Raw genomic sequence first — 23,330 nt, forward strand, 5'->3', positions numbered from 1 at the left:
GTGTCTAGTTTGATTATTATTTGGGAAACCACATGAGTTCTACATCAAAATTAAACGAGCATGCATTAAGAATAACAAGTCAAGCATGATTTTGTTAAATGCTACCATTAATACTAATCACCATGTGTTATACTATGTGAATGCAAAAGCATGCTCCAAAGAAGAACAATTGATCCATGGACGTTAATGAAGATTCACCATCCGTATATGCACAAAAGAAAAACCAATAAACACAAGACTTGTTTACACACAGGAAGAGGATAAAGAGGAACAAAAAAAGAACTCATGTACATGCTGCCTCAAATTAAGCTTAAGAAATTACAGCAAACTCTCCAAGTACCCACGCTCTCTTTTTGGTTGTCAATAGCCTCCTAAATGTTCCTTTAAGTGTTGGATGAAGCAGGAAACACCAAGTGAGGAATTGATAAAGGAGGATAAAGGGTAGACTACATGACACGAACACAATCACTCCTAGGAGTCCGAACCTGCACACAAGCACCAAAAACCGATCAAAGAGAGGCGCAGGCATGCTCACCACCCAACCATGATGCTCACCGATCTAGGACCCATAGGATCCGAGCTTCCCCCAGAGCCACAAGCTGGGCTACTGGCAAGAACATCTACATCCATCCAGCTTCTATTAAGTATGAACAAAACCGGCCAGAGTTAGGGTTCTTGGAATTTTTAGCAGCACTAGGCTCGATCTATATAAGGAACCCCCAAGGGTTCAATGGTGAACATAATTCCTCCATTTTCTTTGGAATGCTTGTCTCCCTCTACATTGCTTGTTTGAAGCTCCATTGTCCTCACAATTTCAACTTTGCTTTGCCCTTCTGTTTTCGCACACTCTCCCGTAACTGTTCAACTCACAATACCTCTGGTGCTAATGGCTTCCTTCTTTGTGATCAAACATGGGGTCTAGGAGTTAAAGATCATATATTACTCTACTATTTGCAAGGTTTCACTGTTGCATGTTAGAGACTTCTTTGGTCTACAAGTTGGCAACACTGTTCTCCAAGAGGAAACGGAACTGGAGGATGTTGGGATCATTTATCAACCAATGGTGCTTGAGGGTGAGGATTTTGGATTCAAGATGGACCCAAAGTCTAGCAGTTTTCTCTATAGTCACACTTCAAGAACTTGTCACCAAAGTGTGCTTAGATTTCTCAAGATTCTCCCACTTCATAATGCTTTCCATGTTGCTTTCTTAAGTGCTAAAAGTATAGAATAGGTGTTTGAGTTGCCAACAAAGTACAATGGTTATGTTGTATTTGAGCTTCCACCTCCTCCTCATGGATCTGCAATGTTTGGCATGGATCAAAAGTATGATGGCCATGTTTGGACACTTTACTCCACAATCTCGCAAGACTCTTTCAATGGAATAGTCAGATTAAGTAGATGAAGTCTTGCATTAATTCTGCCCACCTAGCCTTCGTTCCCCTCAAATCATCCCCTTCACATACATATGGAATTGACTAATGATCAATCAACAGAACAAATCTAGAACCATGCAGATAATGTCTCAAAACCTTGAGACCATATACTAGTACACAAAGTTCATTTTCCGTGCATGGTAGTCCAACGGTATTGAGTATCATAAAGCTTTTTACTCTCAAAAGCTATAGGTCGGCCCTCTTGGAATAGTGCTCCCTCAATGGCACAATCACTCGCATCGGCCTCTAACACAACGCTTGATAGGATGAGGTGGCGCTAGAACAGGGGCACTCTTGATACAATTTTTCAAAGTATCGCAAGCCTTGTTCAAATCTTGATTCCAAGTAATAGGTTGAGTGGACCTACATCCACGACCCTTCAACACGTAGGTCAAGGGAACCGTAATTTAAAGAATAATCAACAGACTGATTTTTGTAAAAAGACAGTAAATCCTAGGAAAGAGCGAAGTTGCTTCACTGTCAAAGATATAGGCCAAGTCAAAACCTTTCAAATACGAGCTTCCTCAATGCTAACACCTCTTGTGGCCTCGGTAAAGGATCTGTTTCATAAAGAAATCGCATTTACTAAGCTTAGCATACATCTTATTCTGTCTTAATAGAATTAAGACGATCCTAAAGTGACCAATATGGTCCTCTAAAGTCTTCTTGTAAACTAAGATGCTCTGGTTCCTCCTCACTTTTTGTCTCTGCCTCTTCAAAATTTGTAGTAGGGGCTAAGGCCTGGTTGGGAGTGGCTATGGATTATGTATCCATATATTTTTTATCCTTGAGAGTCACATGCTTTGCAGAAAATTGTATGGAGTGGCCTTGCTCTGTTTCATCTAGCTTTCCAGGCTCTGTTGTCAACTCAAAAGTTTCTATCTCAGCATCCAGTGGCATCTGATTCTATTTGGCACTCTGTGTTGTAGCTTTGAGGGTTTCCAATTCCTGTGCCATGATCTCATAGGTGTAAGCAGTAGATGCAAATGCCTCATAAGGTTACAGTGCACACTAACAAACAAGTGTTTCTTAAGATTGGACCACAGGTCCTGAGATGTCTTGGCTAGCTGTGTCTTCATATCTATGAGATTAGAGGCGCTTAAGAAAATACCATCAACTTCCTAAGTTTTTGTAACGAATATATGGAACATAAATTTGATCCAAATATATAAACAAGGGTAAATTTTATTACAAAGAATATCACATATGCAAAGAACATTAGAGAGGCACATATGCAAGTGTTGTATCCATGACTACTAAAAGTTATTGATACAGATAAATAGCTCCTTTCTTAAAAATCTAATTTTGGAATGGTGGTACTTTCCTATATATGGTAAAGAGATGATCTGCTTGAAAATAATAAAGTTATAACACTAACATATAATATACATGGGAGTGATGAAGTTAGTTTTAGAGCTACATGCAAATGAATTCTTGCATTTTAGGAAATATTCCAAGTCATTTGTGGTAGAAGAAAGTTCACCCTACATATGTTGCATGATGAATGGCCAAATCTTAGCTTTGGATGGAAATATTTCAATGTATCTATGCACATGATCCATGGCTACCTACTTTGCTAGAAATGAATGAAGAGAGATTTATGGTATTTATGAAAGATGAGGTTGCATTTCACAAATAGTCTCCAAGGTAGAACAATTTAGTGAATTTCATCTCATGCATCAATGTATGCTGCTAGTTTCATTGTGAAGTAAACTTAGGTACTTAGGTACTTACACAACAACAAACTTGCCCAAGTACTCTCGGAGCATGTTGGAAGGTTGCTGGACCATTGTTCAGTCCAGACAGAAATAAGAGAAACTCGTAATGACCATACCTAGTCCGAAAGGCTGTCCTTTCAATATGTTTGACATAAATTCGAATCTGGTGGTAGGCACTGCGTAAATCAATCTTAGTGAAATACTTCCCTCCTACCAATCTATCACTTAAGTCATCAGCACGAGAGAGAAGATTCTTACTCTAAACCATGACTTTATTCAATCTTTTATAATCCACACACATTCTACATCAGCCATATTTCTTTTTTCTCAAAAGAACGTGAGGAACCCTAGGGTTGGGGACAGGGGGGCAAACTTGAAAAGCCTCCCAAGTCCCTTTGAGAAGTGAAAACTGGGGGGCGTATATACCCAACTTCAAATATTCTTGAAGTTGCTAAGCCAACTCATCCTTCTCTAACTGGCTCATCCTGTAAAGTGATATACTTATAGGCTGAGCACCGAGGGACAAAATCTATGCAATGATCCACTACCCCTTCTGGAGGTAACCCTTCCAGCAGTTTTTCGAGAAATACATCATTAAGATCGTTTAACGACGACTTTAGTTCAATATGTTCAAACACACTTAAATCATTGGTATCAGACTGAAATGAAGAGAATGGAATCAAAACACATTGAAATACATCATAAGAAGTTGTTTAATTATATTCCGAACTTGAATCGCATTTACAAGAGGTCCCGCAAGGGATGTATATATCATCACACTGTATAGTAAGACAAGTGTCCCCGTGCAAAAGAGAGAGAGTGTGATTTCCAACCAAATTGGATAAAAAGTCTACATGATCCAATTACATAACATAGCACTCCAAAATATCCTCATAGGCTTGAATCCTGATTGGAAGTTGATCCACCTTGTGATCCCAAAACTGCTCTCCAGCTAGAAGTTGCTCCTCGTAGGTGCAATCACTAGGTGTCGTAGTCAGTTGTAGTTTCTGCACAAGTTTGTGATTAGCAAAATCGTGAGAACTACCCTCGTCAAAGAGAGTATGAATCCGTGTCCCTTTGATTTCTCCATAAGCTCGGTAGAGACCATGAGCACCAAGCAGCGAATTATTAGATCACAAGAACGAGGGCATGTGAGGACATTGACAAAAATACCTGTCAAAATAGTCTGAGTAGCTGTCTTGGACTTTGGAGGTTGTCCCGGTTTGAGCTTTCGTAGCGGTCCTTGTGAGGTTCCGGGCCTCTTTGGCCAGTCAACCTGAGTGTGGCCACGCTCCTCACAAATAAAACAGTGTCCTTCCTTCCGAAGCCGACGCGATCGACGAAAGCACTCCTTGCTGCCTTTTTCGATTTATGCTTTTTTTGAGAAGGGACATCCTAAGATTTCAGTTCTCCCGTGCTAGAAGCTGAATTAAACATATGTCTTCTGTGGAGGCCATGGTAACATTCTATATGTGCGCAAAGTGAATAACCTCCTTCAGGGTAGAGCTTTTATTATTCTTCACCTGCAACCGTATGAATCAGGTAATCCAGCTACAGAAAAACCCAAGAGGGTAGCAGGATCCATCTTTGTAGTTCTAGTCTGTAGATCCCTGAATTTCAGTAGGTATGTCTCGAAAGTCAGATTCTACTTGGTCATATCGAGAGCTTTGAATTTTGCCACTATATCATAATCATCTTCCTTCTTGAGAAATTCAGCTCTGAAAGCTTCCCCAAGTGGTTGGCTAAGGCCCCAATTCCTTTTCTCGCTAGCTATCCAACTGATAATTGAATTCTTTTGTCCCGAGAATAGGGATGAAAGTTGAAGTGTACTTGCCATTTATGAAGCCAAGTATCAACCACTTCCTTCTTGCGATCTTTATGTTCCCCAGAGAACTGAGCTGGAGTTATGTTCAGTCCTAGAACCGAAGCCATCACATCCATGTGAGTCAAAGCTTGAAGTTGAGTCTGCATGGCAGTGATCTGCTGGAACATCTGCTCATGATTCGAAGTCAATACCTCAAATTTTGTGTCCAAATCTGTTAGGGATTGGTTGAAAGCATCCTTGGTAACTAGATCTTCATGAAGATCATAGTTATCCCATATCGACTTCTCTTTCAGACAGGGGTGAACTGTGAAGCCAAATAGCTGCCAGAAAGTCTGACAGTCCAAACAGCCCGTGCACTGTCCCAAAACAGAGGAAAAAGAACGCAACCACGTGGTGTCTGAGTGACAGGAGGCAGGGAGGGCAAGAAGAGCATCAAGCTGAATGTTCAACCCACTTGCGCTAGCAAATCCTGGGGTGTAGTACGGGCTGTTTAGTCTTACCTAGGAATGTATTGGTCTAGGTTGCTTATTTCTTGACCTCAAGCTTGAGGCTGATCCTTGCAAGAATTCAAAATTGGGTGGTGACACACTAGCCAACACCATGCGAGTCCCTACGTTTGTTAGTTTTGAAAGAAGCTCGCTAATAGAGATCAGCGTTGTACCCCAAAGTTAGCTGAGGCTATCCTAGTCCGGGTGTGTGAAAAATACCCCTCTCTAGATCTCCGTTCGGGAAAGCTGACTGCATATCCATTTGCAATATTAGCCAATTGTAATGTGCAACAAGCACAAGAACCATCCTAATGATTGTAATTCCTCCAGTCAGAGCACACGTCCTAATGGTTGAATCCTTCCAACTACCTTTTACTTGTCCAATGAGCCATGGGACTACACTTTGGAAAACCATTTGGTTTTTGCCATGCAGTCTTCTCTATATACATACCTTCATAAGACTAGAATATATTATCCAATCTTTGAAAAAAAAAAAGAATATATTATCCAATCTTACAAAATAAAAAAATTTATAGAACAAGCGAAAGAACAAAGGAAAGGGAGTTTGTAAGCGACTTTAGACAAATTTCTGAGTAAATGAGAAAAATGAAAAATCCTAATAACTCAGTCTTCGCCAATTGATATTGTTGCGGACTGTGGAATCCATCAAGGTCCTCATGACCTAAACACATGCCCAGTAAATTTGGGCACACGGCCCCAACAATTATGACTTCTGCTGCTTTATGTATGCAAAGCATTGTCTCTAATGAACATTGCCCTCATTAATATAGTTGCAAAAATGAGCCTCTTCTAAGTTTCTGTATGTATGCGTCATCAAAACCGGCTTTTAGTCCTCTTGTATGTTTGGAAAGAACCGTCGCTTTGCGATTACCTACTAATTGTTGAGGTTTCAACATATATACTTGCAAGTTACAAAAGATGCTTTGTCGACAACTTCAAGTTACGCAATGAGATGCTGTCAGCCAATTCAAAGCCATCTATATTCTCAAAAGCTTAATAGTTGAAGAGGAGAGATGAAGATGATTTTAATGCTTAATTCAGGTCGATATAATTCACTATACAGATCGTCGCCTGACGTTTTGGTAGCTGACTGAGAGCACATACCAGGTCCCACGAACCCAAGGACGAAACTTTCAGGCGACGTCTTCCAGTATTTACTTAAGCTTGCGAACCGAGTCAAGAAGATCGCTGGCTAATACTTAACATATAGTTATTCCAACACGTAGCACTCTCAGGTTTCCAAGCCAGTTCCCCGTGCAACGACTGACGTAGAAACATGACCAGGAGGCGCTGTGGTCGTAATTGAAGGCCTTGAAGGTTCAGAACATACCACTCTTTCAACCGTCCCTGGAATGCCGTCCAAAATTTTAATCCGGGATCTTGTCTCCTCACACATCTTTTTCACAAACTCGCCTCTCCTGCCAATAATGCTGCCCACCTTTTGGGCAGGAACTAGTAATCTGAAAACATTGTCACCCGGCCACCCAGGCCATTTCTTATCCGCGCCAGGTGCTGTTTCATCCTCGCGGTCTCTCTTCTGAACTTGGATAGTAATCGCAGATGGCTCTTGTCCTTCCGGCAGCTTTGCCGGTGCTGCAACCGCCGCCACAGTCGCCATCCAGTTTTCGTGGACCTTAAATCACGCACTCAATGCGTGAGACCTCTCTCTCTCTCTCTCTCTCTCTCTCTCTCTCTCTCTCTCTCTCTCGCTCGTATACAGACAATGCTCAAGAAAATTCAAAAGAAAATCAAATAACCGCTAAGGACGCAACAGACACGCATTACAAAGAAAGAACAGACATGCAAAATAAAAGACACACCCGAGAGAGCAAAACAACAAACCAGAATTATAGAACGATAGACTTGAAATCGCCGATTATTCCAACGTAAAAGTAGAAATGCAAGCAAGGCGCATTTTGCAAGGAATTACAAACAGCGAGGGCGAGGCAAGATGAGAATATGAGAAAGGAACACAACCTCAGCAAAATCCACAATGCGAGAAGCAAGAGGACAGCAGATAGTGATCAAGATTAGGGAGAAAGATGCAGAGGGCGAATCAGGAGCAACTCGATGAAGAGGGAAACCAGAAAAGGACTCGAACGTCTCAGTCACCTCAATAGTCGTTGAAGTAGTAGCTCGACGCAAACCCTAACCCGCCTCTAAACTCGCTATAATGACCTGGACCGCTCAACTCGTCAAGAGATTCTGCTTAAGGATGGGTTGTGTAAAAATCCACCTATTTGTGAAAGAATATAGTTGATTTTGGCCTCTCTAAAGGAAGGGCAAAAAAATCGCCATTTTCAATTTTCCAAAAATCTCCAATGATTTTAAGGTCCCATGCTATTTTATCCTCTAGAAATCCTCCACATTTGTAGGACTCTCTCTCTCTCTCTCTCTCTCTCTCTCTCTCTCGCTTTCAATTCATCATCTCCGCCCTCTTTTCCGCACTGCACATCGTCCTTGCTATTTTGAATCTAGGGCAAGTCTTATGAATGATTTATAATCATTCACCTTGTTTTGCATGGTTCTGTTATTGGTGCTTTACTAATGTGCACGTTGTCTATTCTTGATGCTTATTAGTGCTTCTATGTTGCTTTTGCTTGGTGGTTGCATGGGTCTTGTTTATGGCTGATCTGGTCATGCGTTGCTAGTTTAAAAATCAAATGAATCTGTTAAGGGTGGCCTTAGTTACTTTTTCCTGACAAGTACTCTGTTGATAAGTTTATTTGCTCTGTAAACAATGAAAGAGCCTCGCGTTCAGTTGCCATCACACTGCCATAGCAACAAGGCCTAAGGATACAGCGTATGTTGTATGCACAATGTGACCTTGGAGCCCAAATGATGGACAAACCACAACTTTGTCCAATCGGACGAGGAAGAAAAGATAGAGATAGAGACAAAGACAGAGAGAGAGGAGGGTGGGAGTCAAAAAGAGCACAGTCCGAATCGTCACACAAAAGAAAGGTCATTCATGTGAACCGTGATGATCCTACAAAATCCTACACGCTACCCTATGTATGGGCATACAAACAATCAATGTAGACGATTGTCATAGAAGCATATCCACTCAAAGCAACAAGCTCCATATAAACATGGCTAGCGAAAGAATACTCACAATACATACATCAATTTTATATGAATGCCAAATTCGCCCCAATTTGCAATCTCACCATAGTAGAAAGGGAGTGCTCCCATATATAGGGATGGTTTAAGAATCTAGATACCACTTGGGCACCATGAAAAGCCACCATTTTTGCTCAATCGGCACAGGAACCCAAGTTGCTAAAATCCTCCTCAAAATGGCTAAAATGAGTTTTGGGGTTCATACAATCTCTAAAAGGTATGTCCTATTTCAATTAGAGATCGTAGATATTGCTTTAGTATAGCAAATTCCTCCTCTCAGTATCAGTTCTATTTTGCTTTAGTATAGCAGAGTCCTATTCTTGAGTGCACTATTTTAGCTCGGTGTAATAAATTTTAACCATCTTTCATCCCCTTCAGGTGAAGCATACAATGATCTCCTTTCTCCTACTACCGATTTCTAGAAAAGCATAATGACATTATGAATGGAAAATTGTAGCAAGGCAATTATGCATCCTCTAGTAGGATGTACATGATTTTGGGACTTTACATAGCATCTCGTATGTCTTTTATCCTCTTCTTTCTCTCTTGTGAGTGGAAGGTAGGGAGAGGGAGAGTTTTGCCAAGTAAGTAGCTTTTCTTGGTGAAGGATCTTGTGTGAATGCTGAATTGTCAAGTATGGAATTAATTTCCACGTGGTCTTCGTGGCACCATCCAAATGGCAAGTAAGAGCATGAATTTTCAATTTTTGGGGATTAGTTGTCCTTACTCACCTTAACATCTTTACATCGGGAAGATCATTGTTCATGCTTACCCTCCTTACAGTGATATTGTCGTCTTTGTCAAAGAGTAGTGGATCATTACTGAATTCTTTATTAATAAATGCATTGATATCTCATTTGTTTCTTTGGTCATGTATGGGTGCGTTGAACATTAAAAGGAAAGCAATGATTGTCAGGGATGTCTTATAGCATTATGAATTGGGTTTGGTAGGCATGGATATGATGGGCTTGGTCATTGTGACAGGATGGGAAGTGACTGAGGCAAAAGTAAGAGCTAGTGGTGATGAGAGAAGTCGTGGAAGACATCATGGGTCTTGTTCAGGTACCCTCTTGTGTTGTTGTAATCAGCTTGGCCATTTCATTTTCTACACTTGCTAAGTTTCAATGTAATAGGACCATTCAAGTTAGTGAATTGTAGAACTCCATTTATCTGAGCATAAAAGAGGACAATAAGTTAAGTTAGCAAGCTACTTATGTGCGCTTATGATCTTATTAAAAACTATAACCCCAAAAAGTAGCATCTTCTAGTCATAACAAAGGTTAGATACTTGAAGTGCAAATGCATCATGTAGAGTGCTATGAAGACTTCCATCCAGAATAGCTGTGAGAATAGTAAATTCGAATATGGCAAATGTATGTCGAGCATGCATGCAAGAAGTGTTTTTTGCCATGTACATTACGGTCCCCACATTAATGAATTCTTGTACTATATGTGTGAGGGTTTGCCTTTGATCTTTCCTAGATGACAAATACACATGAAAAAGTGTGGTGAGTTTCGATAGAAGTTTTTCCAAAGAGTAGATGCAAAATAGGATGAAGACTTACTGTCCCACCATCTTTGGGGTTTGGCCCATCTGCTATGATGATTTGTTCAAACAAAAGGCCATCAAGGTTCACCTTTATGACCACAATTATTTCCATGAAAGAAGTGAAAGACACTCTTCATGTTTGCATTTGTTGTGAGACCCATGGCAAGAAACACTTAGATGTGGTGGTAATTATCATGATGACCTTTGTTTCAAAGCCTACTATATTGCACGTCATGTTGTTTAAGTCATACCTTCCTTTCATGGTAATTGTAGATTTCAATTAGAGTTAAGGACCATAGAGTAAATTATTGTCTTCTTTAAAAAAATAGGTGCAAGCATGTGGGTCCTTGTGCTTTGTAATTCTTTCTATATCCAAAGAGGATCTTTCCTACTTCTAGGTCAATAAAAAGGATCACAGAATAATCCAAGTCATGAATGGATTATCAATTATCGGGGATCGATGGTATAATGAATTGGCACAACTTATACTTAACACGGAAGGAAGATACACAAACTCTTTTATAGGTGCCTTAGGTGTGACCTTATGTGGCACTTCAAGCGTTAGATCGACATGCGGGTCCTTGTCACCACAGGAGACTAGAAAGAATAGAGCATGCACAACAAAAAATGTGAATACAGAACCACCCTAAGTGCACCTCAATTCCACAGCGAGAAGAACCACTACAATTACTAAAGTGCAAACAAATACTAACTGAGATCGCAAAGTCTGCAAGGCAAAGCCTTAGAATCAGAATGGAAAAGCTAGATGTTAACCCACATTAGAGTTGATTGCTTGGAAGTGAGACATTTGGCTCACAGACAAGCGTAATTGACGACTGACTATTTGGGTGGCATGCTAATTTGGATTGTGGAGCATGTCTTCTCAACATCATGGCCATTGTTCTCCCCTTCTTGTCATGCATAGATGTTTATTGTGCATTTCATGCTACCTTTTGGGACTCCGTTAGCTAGGATGTTCCACGCTAGATATTGAAGAAGCAATACTCGTGCCGCGTTAAATAATGTTGCAATGATATGCAAAATAGAAGAGCTCCCAATAATCACAGGAGTAGCCAAAATGAAATGGAACTGTAGGAACCCTTACCCTCTGCGTAAGCCTGAGCTACCACAAGCTAGAACCCTTTCTTCAGGGATCTCTTGCAACTCTTCTAAATTATAGAGTTCTTCGTTAAAGTGCCATCCTTCTGGGATCCCTTTGTTTCAACAAGCTCCATGGGAACCGCAATGGTTGACATGGGAGGGAGGAATTGATAAAGCAAGTGGTTGAGCATGACACCATGTCGCCTATACAATCCTTACAATGTCAATACTAAACAACCATGAAGCAGCTAGAGGAAATTGTGCACAACATCAATTCACCAGGAATCACTTGCTTTGATAATTGGTTCACTAAAACCCTAGCCTTTCTAGGCATCCAATGAGTCCACATTGTTAGCACAAGGGTCGCATCCCATCTCATCGATCTTCTTCAACTCTACACCGAAACCATCAAACTACAGGAGGTGATGACCTCCAAATCTATGAATCCTAGATTGTTAGTGCACAACAAATCTATGAAGTCTACAGGAGCGCTTGGACTCTATGAATCTTAGGAAAAAATGAATAGAGCATGACATACATACGGCAATGGGATAGAAGGCTAGATGCCCATGATTATGTTTTCTACAAAACCATGCACAAACCATGATTTTGTTGGGTGGAGGGATGAAAGACCATGCTCGAAGGAGAGAATAGTGAACGTAAAGGAGAACTAAATATGGAATTCAATGCCAAACAAGCAGTATCAAACCTTTCCCAAATGAACCACTCCCTGTATCCATTGATTGTGCAACACCCTAGGATCCAACCACCATCGATTATTCTATTACTGTGTAGTCTGGCGGTGACTCACATGTTGTGCGGATCTTGGAAGAATGCCGTCGAAGCGTCTATTCCTAAGCAGCTCCTTGTGGGAGCTTTTTATATGCAAGACTTACGCTTGTGTCACCCAAGCATCTACTAGATTGTGTGCAAGTGATTCCATGAGGGAGAAAGAAGAGAGGGGAGAGGTGTTACATCAACCATAATCTCGGAACCATGTATTATGATTGTGGTTAGGTGGGAAACCAGAGGGCTTAACGATGCTTGCATACTATGAGGCCTAGAGGGTTTGGGTCTAGGGTCATGCCTAGGCCTAGACATTAATTAAGAGGTGCAAAGGAGAGCTCATGAGGGGGCTAGAAGGATAAGGTCCCTTGTGGGACACATGGCACCAAAAGAGGAGGCCACTTTGCAAGCATTGGGCTTGGGGGAGGTTTCCAGAGCGTGATCTTTAGCATGATGAAAAAAGAAAGGGGATCGCTATGAAATCGTGGCTAGGAGGAAAGGAACAGGGGCCCTCAAATTCAAGGGATGTATCATTGGTATCAGAGCCTGTAGATCATAGAAGTGTGTGGATGACAGGAGATGTTTTGGAGGGTCGATCCATTTCGTGCACAGATAAGTAACAACACTATGCTTCAGCCATGTGACAGCACTGAGCTTGCAACATTGTTACCGTTTCATCTTCGTGGATGCTTGCTATTGCATTTCAGATGAATTGCAATGGCACAGCACAGCAGCTTGGAGAACCGTACGAACCTAGTACTAGTAGACTACTATTGCAACGGGAGCGGCTAAGCTCTATAGTGTTCACCTGCTGTAATTCAGATTGCGTCGCAAGTTGAAGGGCCCGCAACCAAACTATGAGACAACCTTTGGCAATACAGTTCTGAGTGATGGCACAGAGATCAAGAACGGGGTCCAGAAGGATTTTAGAGGCATTAGAGCAGTGCCTTGGCTAAGGTTTGTCAATTGCGTAGTTCGTTGGAAGATCGTGCAATGCGTGCTCTCTCTCATAGAGCCTCTTGCAAAGTATAGTGGAATAACAACTCCTATGCAACGGCTTGATAGAGGTCTCCAACCCTCAGTGCACATCGTTTCGTTCAATGTCTTCATTTCGTTATCTCTGCCATAGTTTTGAAAAGGCCACGTCATTCAAAGGTTCCACAACCTTTGGGGAAAAAAAAAGAGAGAGACAAAAAAAAGCCACCTCACTTTCCTTCTTTCATACCCCTCTCTAAAGTCTAAAATCCCTCCTCTCTTTTCAAAGTCTTTTCACCCCATTCTTCTTTCCAAACTCCTTAGCCTCACCAAATTGAAAGAAGAAGAAGGTGTCGAGGAGTTCAAAGTTCTACATTGAGGGAAATGGAAGAAGTGGGATCGAAGGATTGTGAATTGAAAAAAAGTGAGAAGGCACGAATCAAAGAAAGCGAGATGACTTTCAAGATGAATCCAACACCTCAAACAAATACCAGGGAAGTGGGCATCACCTTTTTCTCTCTGGCATAAAGTGCTTTGCTTTATAATTTTTGGAAAATATATGTCTTTATAATGACCACTCCAGAAAGAGATGGTATGATTAGGGAGGCCGAGGAAAGGGCTAGAAAGGGAAAAGCAATAGTTGGAGAGGAAACACATGAGGAGGTGCAAATTGAAAATCAAGAGGATAATGTGGAAATGGAGGATATTGATTACGGTGATTATGGAATTCTGTATACGGAATTCACTAAACTTGAAAACTCGAATGCAAAATATAGAAACACAGTTAGGGGTTAACAGTGAAACACTAAAAACCCTAGCTGAAGCTATAACTAAGATAGCTGATTCTCAATCCTTATCTATTACTGAAAAATCACTGATTCCTCCTAATCAACTTGAGAGGTCTACCTCTTGACTTAGAGAAACCTCGAACATCCTTAAGGACTTAAAACTACCAATTTTCAATGGGGAAGAAAAGGAGCGTAATAAAGATGCGATTAATATGTTCTTGCAAAAGTGGCAAGACTTCCACCGACTCAGGAATACACCTCCTAAAAATCAAGTCGTGGAAGCAAGTCTTTCCCTGGGAAATAAAGCCTATAAATGGTGGATGAGCCTCAGGGAGAGTGATAGAATTCCTAGGTATTGGACTGAGTTTGAACAAGCCTTTCTAAAAGGGTTTTTATCGGAAAATGAATTAGAAAGAGCATGGGAGGCTTGGGACAATTGCACTTTGGGCAAAGACCATGCTGCTTGGAACTGCCCTAAAAATAAACAAGCAGGAGCTAAAGCCCCAAATAGACCTCCACAAAGACAAGTGCATGGGGTGCAAGTGTTGCCGCTTAATGGTACTGAAAAGTACACTGAGGTAGAGGTCTATCATGAGGATAGCACCCACATGTGCTGTCTATCATTGGGAATGTGGCAGCCCACCTTTGGTCCTCATGATTTAATGAGGATGCATGGAAAAATTAAGGGGCAAAGAGTAAGAGTGATGGTCGATGATAGTGCAACACATAATTTCTTAAACTACTTGTTAGTTAAGAAATTAAAATTGCTTGAGAGTCCTAGTGCCCATAAATATGTGGTCTCTTTGGCAAAGGGCAGTGATAAAAAAGTTTTGGACACCATGATATATAGTGTAGAGGTGGATATTCAAGGCTATCAGGATGCCTTGGATTTTCAAATCATGCATCTCGACCGAACAGATGTAGTGCTTGGTCGAGAATGGCTGTATAGTCTTGGGCATAGCTTACAAAGGAGTTATCTTAATAACTCCATTATGTTTGAAAAAGAGGGTAGAGTCTTCCAGATTCAAGGAGACATGATGTGCCTAACTCTCCTCTTATTTGTTTGATGGAATTGCAACGACTACTACACCAAGAAGAATGCGAGGTATATCTTTGTGAACTTACTTTTATTGGTGATTCCATGTCTTCTGCATCGGAAAGAAGTAATGTTGTTTTGTATAATGTTAAAAAGTATAAATCTTCTTTCAATGATTTAATGTTTGAATTTAAAGATGTTTTTTCATCTGATTTACCTGATGGTTTACTTCCTGAGAGAGAAGTAGATCATAAAATAGATTTAATTCCTGGATCTACCCCTATTTGTAAACCCCCGTATAGGCTGAGTCAAACAAAGGAATGTGAGGTCGAAAGATAGTTAACGAAATATCTTAGGAAGGGCCAAATCCAAACAAGTAGCTCACCTTGGTCTACACCAGTTTTACTAGTAAAGAAAAAGGATGGTACTATGCATTTATGCATAGATTACCGAGCACTAAATAAATCACCATAAAAAATAAGTATCCAATGCCTCGCATTGATGAGCTCTTTGATCAATTGCAAGGGGCAAAATATTTTACTAAATTTGATTTAAGATGAGGATATCACCAAGTACAAATTAGGAAAGAGGATGTCCCTAAGACATCATTTCGTACTAGGAATGGGCATTATCAATTTAAAGTAATGCCATTTGGATTAACAAATGCTCGAGCAACTTTCATGACACTTATGAATAGTGTCTTAAGGCCATATTTAGGGAAAATTGTTGTAGTATTTCTAGACGATATCCTTATTTATAGTAAAACAAAAAAAAAACATTTGGAACATTTGCGAAAAGTGTTCCAGTTGCATAGAGATAATTCACTCTTTGCTAAAGAATCCAAATGTGAATTCTTTGCAAAAGACGTGAAATACTTGGAACATATATTATCCCAAGAAGGGGTTTGTATGGACCCTGACAAAGTAAAGGCCATATTGGAATGGCCACATCCTACAAATTTAGAAGAATTACAAATATTCTTAGGTTTGTTAGGATTCTATAGGAGATTCATCCAAGATTACACTAGGATTGCTGTTCCGATGATGGACCAGCTTAAGGGGAAGGGAAGTACCTTCATATGGGATGAACCTCATAAGAGAAGTTTTGAAAAATTAAAGGTAGCTATAGCGGCAACTCTTGTCTTAAAAGTAGTGGATCCCAATGAACCATTCGTGGTTGAGACAGATGCCAATGACTTTGCTGTTGGGGCAATATTTATACAAAAAGGTCGACCAGTGGCTTTTGAAAGCAAAAAGTTAGATCGTGCCCAACGGAATTACTCGGCATATGAGAAGGAACTACATGCTATAGTCTATGCTTTAAAAAAATGGAGAATTGAGTTTTACTCAATTTCAGAATGATTTCCTAGAGTCCTTAAAGGAGAAATGTGAGTTTGGTCCTCACTTCTGTGAAATATGGAAAGCAATTAAAAATAGGGATCCAACTAATCAAGAGGCTTTCACTGAGGAGTCGCATGGAAATGGCGACACACCACAGGTTGGTGATAAAGGACTCAAGTGGAAAAAATATCCTATTGAAGATGGCTATCTGCTCTATAAGGGTAGAGTATGTGTCTCGGATGATAATGACATTAGGCACCAAATCCTTTTTGAATGTCATGATAGTCTGAGTGCTAGACACCCGGGAATTCAGAAGACATGTCTGCTTCTAAAAAGACAATTCTTTTGGCTTGGAATAGGTAAGGACATCCAAGATTATGTATTGAAGTGCCAAAAATTCTAGGTCAATAAGGTTGAACGCCTTAAGGTAGGAGGTCTCCTACACCCATTGGAGATTCCATCTAGCAAATGGGAAAGCATCTCCATGGATTTCATATTAGGATTACCTAGGACACAAAGGGGGCACAACTCTGTGTGGGTAATTATGGATCGGTTGACCAAGATGGCTCATTTTGTTCCTATCAGTAGTGAAGATGTTAAGACTCCAGAATTAGCCAGGCTATTTGTGGAGCATATCTATAGACTATATGGGCTACCAGCCAGTATTGTTAGCGATCGGGATAGCAAATTTAATAGCCATTTTTGAAGGGCTGTGTTTAAGAGGTTGAAATATGAGCACCACAAATCATCCACAGATTGATGGTCAAACTGAAAGGGTCAATCAGATCATTGAGGAGATGCTTTGAGCATATGTAAGTAAACGGCAAACTAATTGGGAAGAGTATCTCCCCATATTAGAATTTGCATATAATAGTGCCAAACATTCAGCTACAGGTTTTAGTCCATTCATGATGATGTATGGATTTCAACCAAGAGCCCCAATGACAGTGGGACTCAAAAAAGAGAAGGTTCAAGCGGCCAAAGACTTTCTTGAAGATATGAATCAAATGCTTAAGTTAGCTGAAGATAGCATAAGAAAAGCTCAAGATAGAGCACGAAGTTATGCAAACCCCCACCGTAGAAAGTTGGAGTTTGAAGTAAATGAGAAAGTCTACCTTAAGGTACCCGACTCTTCAAAATCTCTAAAGACAGGTAAATGTCTGAAGTTGTCTCCTAGGTATTGTGGACCATTCACAATACTTAAGAGGATTGGAGAACTTGCTTACAAATTAGCCTTACCTGAAGGATGTAGAGTACATCCAGTTTTTCATGTTAGTATGCTAAAAAGAAAATTAGGAGATGATGATAATCTCATTGGAAATAAAGTCCTAGTTGAACTCATTGAGCCCGCATCTTTACCACATGAACCAGAAAGAATTTTAAATAGACGAAAAAAAAGAACGCAGTCTCTAGAGGAGGTTTCCCAATTTTGTTTTTGGGGACGTAAACCATTCTTAAGGGAAAGGGAATGCTACGTCAGCCATAATCTCATAACCATGTATTGTGATTGTGGTTAGGCAGGAAACCAGAGGGCTTGACAATGCTTGCATACTGTGAGGCCTAGAGGGTTTGGGTCTAGGGTCACGCCTAGGCCTAGACATTAATTATAAGAGGTGCAAAGGAGAGCCCATGAGGGGGCTAGAAGGGTAAGGTCCCTTGTGGGACACGTGGCACCAAAAGAGGAGGCCACTTTGCAAGCATTGGGCTTGGGAGAGGTTTCCAGAGAGTGATCTTCAGCATGATGAAAAAAGAAAGGGGACCACTATGAAACTGTGGCTGGGAGGAAAGGAGCAGGGGCCCTCAGATTCAGGGGATGTATCAAGAGGGGAAGGGAGACGAAAGAAGGGAGTAAGAGCAAGAGGAAATAGAGGATGGGGGAGGGCTGATAGTCGCAATCACAAGACAACTTTGCAAGACAAAACAGGAAGACTCAGTGTAGAGAATGTAGAGAAAGAAAGAGCTTCTATTCCCAAAACTTGCAAGTACACAATGAAGGCCAAAGTCAAACTTTTGGACTTATATACATTCGACCTTTTGAAGGAAGGGCTAACCCTTGTGCTCTCATGTACCTCTCTTATTCTCATATCACAACAACTTGGGCCCATATGACTCCAAGGCAAATGTCATATGCTAATCCTCATGCTCTCTCCTACATCTCTGCTTGCCATTATAGTACATGAATGGTTAACCATTGCGGTGGTTAACAATGCCCCCCTTCCTATTCACAATCCATTGCTGGATTGTGTCCGATGCATGACGTTGGACTTGAGGGCATTGTGAGCCAACTTCTAAAAAATAAAACCTTGGGAAGTTGTAGGCTATGTTGGGATCTGTGGCCCGCATCCATTCAAAATGTGGCTAGCTCCATCTACGGTGTAGAGGCATATACGTGGGGCCTATGCATCATTCCAGTCCTGCATAGTAATACATTTGCCAAAATGCTACCTGCTTCAAAAATGGGATCCTCCACTATGGTCGGAGGCCAGCATTGATGTCTGTGCAAGGGATTTGATTGTAACTAGGCCTGTTGTATACTCCCCTTGTTTGCCATTGATTTTCTCGTGTTGCGTATGTCAAAAATGGGATCCTCCACTATGGCCAGAGGCTTGCATCAATGTCTATGCATGGGATTTGATTGTAATCAGGCTTGCTATATCCTCCCCTTGTTTGCCATTGATTCTCTCGCCACTGGCAATTTTAGAAGCTACGTTGAATCAGTTGTGTGAAAACTCATACCTCTATGATATCCTTTCATGTGAGGTAGAAGCTTTGCAGCTTGCCCTTCCATCCATTTACATCAACAACATCCTCGATCGTGTAGAAGGAAATTATGGCATTGCACCATGTGTCATAGTTGAGAGTTGTGTCCTACGGCTACTGGTCTTCTTCCTCACGGGGGTGCTGGTTGACCTCCTCTTAGCTTCTTCTTCATAGGGCCCCTCAACATCGGAGAATAGAATGGGCTTTAGGATTTTGTACCAATGGGTAGTGCCCATGTCATTAGGTCCCTCCTGCTCGAGAGGCTACTACTATGTATATGTGGTGCTGTGTTATGAAGTGGAGGGCTATGCGGTGGGGCCTGTGCCTATGTGTGTGCTTGTGATAGTGGAGCTAGGGTTGATGCCATGTACTTTGTCAAGTTTTGATGGCGGCAGTGGTTGTGGGGTAGAGTTGAATAGATTCAAAGCTACATCCATATCCTCTGGCTATCATCAAACTAACTTATGCTTGTTTAAATCATATTCTAAAGGGCTTGGACGATATTGTTGTACAAAACTATGATGCTCATAGGGGGATATGATTCGCTACTACCAGCTCGGAATAGGTGGTGGAAAATGTATTTGAAATCACCCTAACCAAACCCTTCCATCCATTTGAGACTTCTACATAGGGTATCTAGATTGCAAGGGTGGTTTTTCTAAGAGATGGCTTAATAAGTTCTAGAAGGGGGGTAGCCATTGCGAAAACTAAGGAAACTTGTAACACTCTAGTCCACACCATAAATTTGTATACAATGGGGTGGTAAAGGAAGGTTAGGATATCCATATCATCATCTAGGACAATATCTTCATGGAAATAAGCCATGGCTATTAATGGATAGACTTGGGTTGTGGTGTGGCAAAAACCCTCTTCTAGGTTGTGCAAAGTAAAAAAGAATGTTGTGTGGGAGGACGGTGGCAAGGATTGTGTGCCAAAAGTAATGAAAATTGTCATGGACTGTGCATGAAGTGAAGTAAAGCGTGGATGCACGGTATGATGCCTCAAGCATACTTTTGTGGAGGTGACCAGGTTCTTGTTGTGGAGGGTCTGATGCACAGGCTACATGCATATTTGTTTGGAGGGAGATGATTTGCATTGGCCTTGTTGGATCATTGCATGCAGCTGTTCAATGAGCACGACCTACTGCTGCACTCGGAGTTCCACTCAACTGACCTTTAGCTTGCTCTAGGAGTATCTTGTGGTCCTATACCATGTAAGCCTTGAAGTGCTTTGGGACTTGTTGTAGATCAATTTCTTCTTCCTCCTTGTCCTCTACAGCTTCTAAGGCAAGTTGCTTTTCTTAGGAAGAAGCGTTAGTAGCCTTGTTTCTCAATGCCTTATTTTTTTGGGGTGATTTCTCTTCTATAGGAGGCTTAACTGCAGCAAGAGGAGCTTCCTCTAACTTAAGAGATCCAAGGGGGCCCTTGAGTCTATCCAACCTAGCTATAACAGCACCCACACACCTCAGCTAGTAAAGATCTATTTCACCTTCTACACTCCTTGATCATCGGTTGGAGACCTAAAGATATTTATCATATTTAGGGGATCTACCATTATTGGCACCTTGGGATCATAAGTCACCTTTTGGGTTCCTGTCTTCTTGAGCGCATCTATGGTCACTAGGACATGCATCCAATTTTGAGAGAATGTGGGTTCTAGCAGTAGAACATACCAGTGCTCGTCTTGATCCTCTCATGTGTCCTTATTGGGCTTGGAACACATGGATGGGCATGGTTCTTTGAGTACTTTCTGACTCGGCTACAAATAAATTTTTGGTCATGGGGTGTGCTTTCCAAGTTTGTAGGTTGACCCTCACAATCTACTCATCCTTGCACAGAGATAAATTCTATTTGAGGCCCAATCATGGACCACACCTACAGAATGCATAAAGGGTCTCCCTAGGATGACATCAAAGCCATTTGGCTACCCATGGAAGTCCATCACCACAAACCAAACCTGGTAGGTGAGACCGAAGGTCTTGATCTTTATGTCCTTCAAGACTCCCACTGGTTGAGTTGTAGTATGATCAGCTAGTTTTACAATTAGGTTGGTGCTCTCCATTTCAGGATTTCTCCATTTTGTCTAGCACTACTTCCTACAATGGTGACACCCACTCCACCATAGAATATTACTGTAGCCTTCTTATTTTGGCAAAAGATCGAAATCACAACATTCATATCATCACTCTCGAAGTATTGACCCAGCTTGTTGAACTAGTATCTTTAGCAAATTTGGCTTTTCAACAGGGGCTTTGACTACCTTGGGATCCAGTTCTTCTAGAATGACCATTTGTGCAATCACCCAATCAGAGAGGTCTCTCCAAAGGATGGGGTTCTCTCTTAACAGGGCGACTATGGGCATTTTCACCTCTATGGACAAGACTGCGACAAGTCGGCCACATGCCAAGGTTCGCCAATTAGTAATTGACCTTCAAACTATGGTTCTTAAAACTCGTAAAAGGATGTGGAGTCCTCATCTATAGCATGATGCCAAGTAGGGTCTTCATTAAACATCTTATGATGTAGGAGAGACTTTCCCGACAATGTGCTATTCATGACTATCTCATCCACCTTATCTAGGGTAAGCATGGGCTTTAAAGCTCTTTTTGGGGTCTGATGGTTGGGATGGATGGTGTCCATGCTTTTGATAGTTCCAAGCCTCTGCTTGAGTCTTCTTGACATTCTTCGACTAACTATTGTGCCTTTGCAAGGCATTATTTTTCAGTGACCAAATTGGGGTATTCATTTTGGCCCATTGGGCTTACATCTTGTCTATGTGGTTGTACTTCACTTGCCCTACCCTTCTTGTTAGACCATGCTGCAATAGGATCTATGGTTGAATGGGTAGGTCTTGATGATATCGAAGTGGAGACAATTGCGGTCTCTTCATTCAAGCTATTCTAGGTGATGACTCGATCTGATCCCTCCTTAACTACACTTGTGCAACCGTTACCCTTAGACTCAGAGATGGTTACTCTTTCCCTATTAGACTATTTACAAAGCTCCTTACTCATGGCCTTATCTTGGGCCCTTGTGATCATGTTCAATGATACTTAGGACACCTACCCTCTCTCAATATTGAGCAGGTTAATGTTGGCTTTAGGGTCAGAAGCCGATTTGGGAGTCCTCCTCATTGGACGATCCTTATAAAGATGGTCCACCACACAACTAGATCATAAGGGGGTGTTTGAATTGGTCACAGTTAAGGGTTGGTCATCCTTGTATGGATAGTCTTTAAGAAAGTGAGGTCCTTGGCATTTATAACAGGCTATGGCCTGATTAGCAATTGCCTTATTCGGACACTTACTTGCGCAATGCGGACCTTGGCAAGTGTAGCATTGGATAGATGATCTTTGCGATTCATGATGTTCATGTCCCTAGCTTGTTGCATTGTGGGAGCCATCTAATACATCGAAATATATTGTTCATCCTGCATGACAGAATGACTTATCTGACTTGTTGGATACAAAAGACTTTCATAAAAAGAAGGATCGGGTGCCTGTAGGGCATAGTGAGGGTCCTCCCACTCACTCAATGGATCTTCAATGATAACTTGGTGTATGGGAGTAATCCATGGCCATGGTGGGGATTGTGCTGGTGGTGGAAATGGCAGGTTTTGAGCTTGATTATGGATCCCTATATGGCTAGCTGACCTTGATTATATGGATTTGGTGGTGCTGATAGAGACAACGATTGCCTTTGTTGGTACATGGGCAAGGACAGTGTCTTGGGATATCTACATTGTGAAGCCTCATGGTTTCCCCATCTAGCACAATGGGAACAGTAAAGTGTTGGCCTTGCCATAGGTGAGGGGACACCACATTTTGTCTCATCTTGGAAACACGTTGTCTCATCTCAAAAACACGGACAGATTGCTAGGGCCTTCTCTGCCCACCCCACCCTTGAGCTACTGAGCTACTCGATTTAGCATATCTATGGCTACCTCATCTATGTTCATGCCCTTAGCCACATGAGTGGCATCCTTGGGCTTGATAGTACTAATTATCTTGCAAGAATGAGACAGTATAGAAGGAGTAACAATTGACTTTTTTGGTTGTGCTTTATCCTTCATATTTCATCCAAGAGCATGATGGTCTTGCTGCATGGTCCGAAGGATGTGAGATTCAGGGTAAACAAGTGATCATGCAACTTGGCATCCATTAATCTAACGACAAGGAGTCGAGCTAGAAGCCATTCATCGCTCATCCTCTCATGAGGTTCACAACAGGAATTCAGGTGTTTAATCTAGAGATGTGTTCCCCTAGGATTTCATGCTCTTTTTTCTTTCCTCATAACCTCATCCGTGAGCACTGTCTATGGTGTAGGTGGAGGTGCTGGCACGGTACCATAGTTGGGTGGTGGATTATAGAAGTTCATCAATGGCCAAA

The 23,330-nt window shown here is 41.4% G+C and overlaps 1 protein-coding gene across 2 annotated transcripts in view; it reads right to left on the reverse strand.

The window, feature by feature from the left end:
• Positions 1 to 7,670, reverse strand: part of LOC147896484 (flowering locus K homology domain-like) — a 76,326-nt gene extending 68,656 nt beyond the window's left edge. The window contains exons 1-2 of one of the 2 annotated variants that reach the window (XM_087381366.1): positions 7,328 to 7,467; positions 6,816 to 7,118 (exon numbers count right to left, since the gene is read on the reverse strand). In XM_087381366.1, coding sequence (XP_087237492.1) covers positions 6,816 to 7,103 — 288 coding nt within the window. In that variant the 5' untranslated portion in view covers positions 7,104 to 7,118; positions 7,328 to 7,467. Of the gene's footprint in view, positions 1 to 6,815; positions 7,119 to 7,327 lie in introns of both variants that reach the window. The other variant, XM_087381365.1, reaches the window with a different exon arrangement.
• Between the last annotated feature and the right edge of the window lie 15,660 nt (positions 7,671 to 23,330).

Source organism: Dipteris shenzhenensis, chromosome 11 (assembly GCF_047967505.1).
Source record: "Dipteris shenzhenensis isolate YYH24624 ecotype China chromosome 11, Dip_SZ_1.0, whole genome shotgun sequence".
In the NCBI taxonomy this organism is placed as follows: Eukaryota; Viridiplantae; Streptophyta; class Polypodiopsida; order Gleicheniales; family Dipteridaceae; genus Dipteris; species Dipteris shenzhenensis.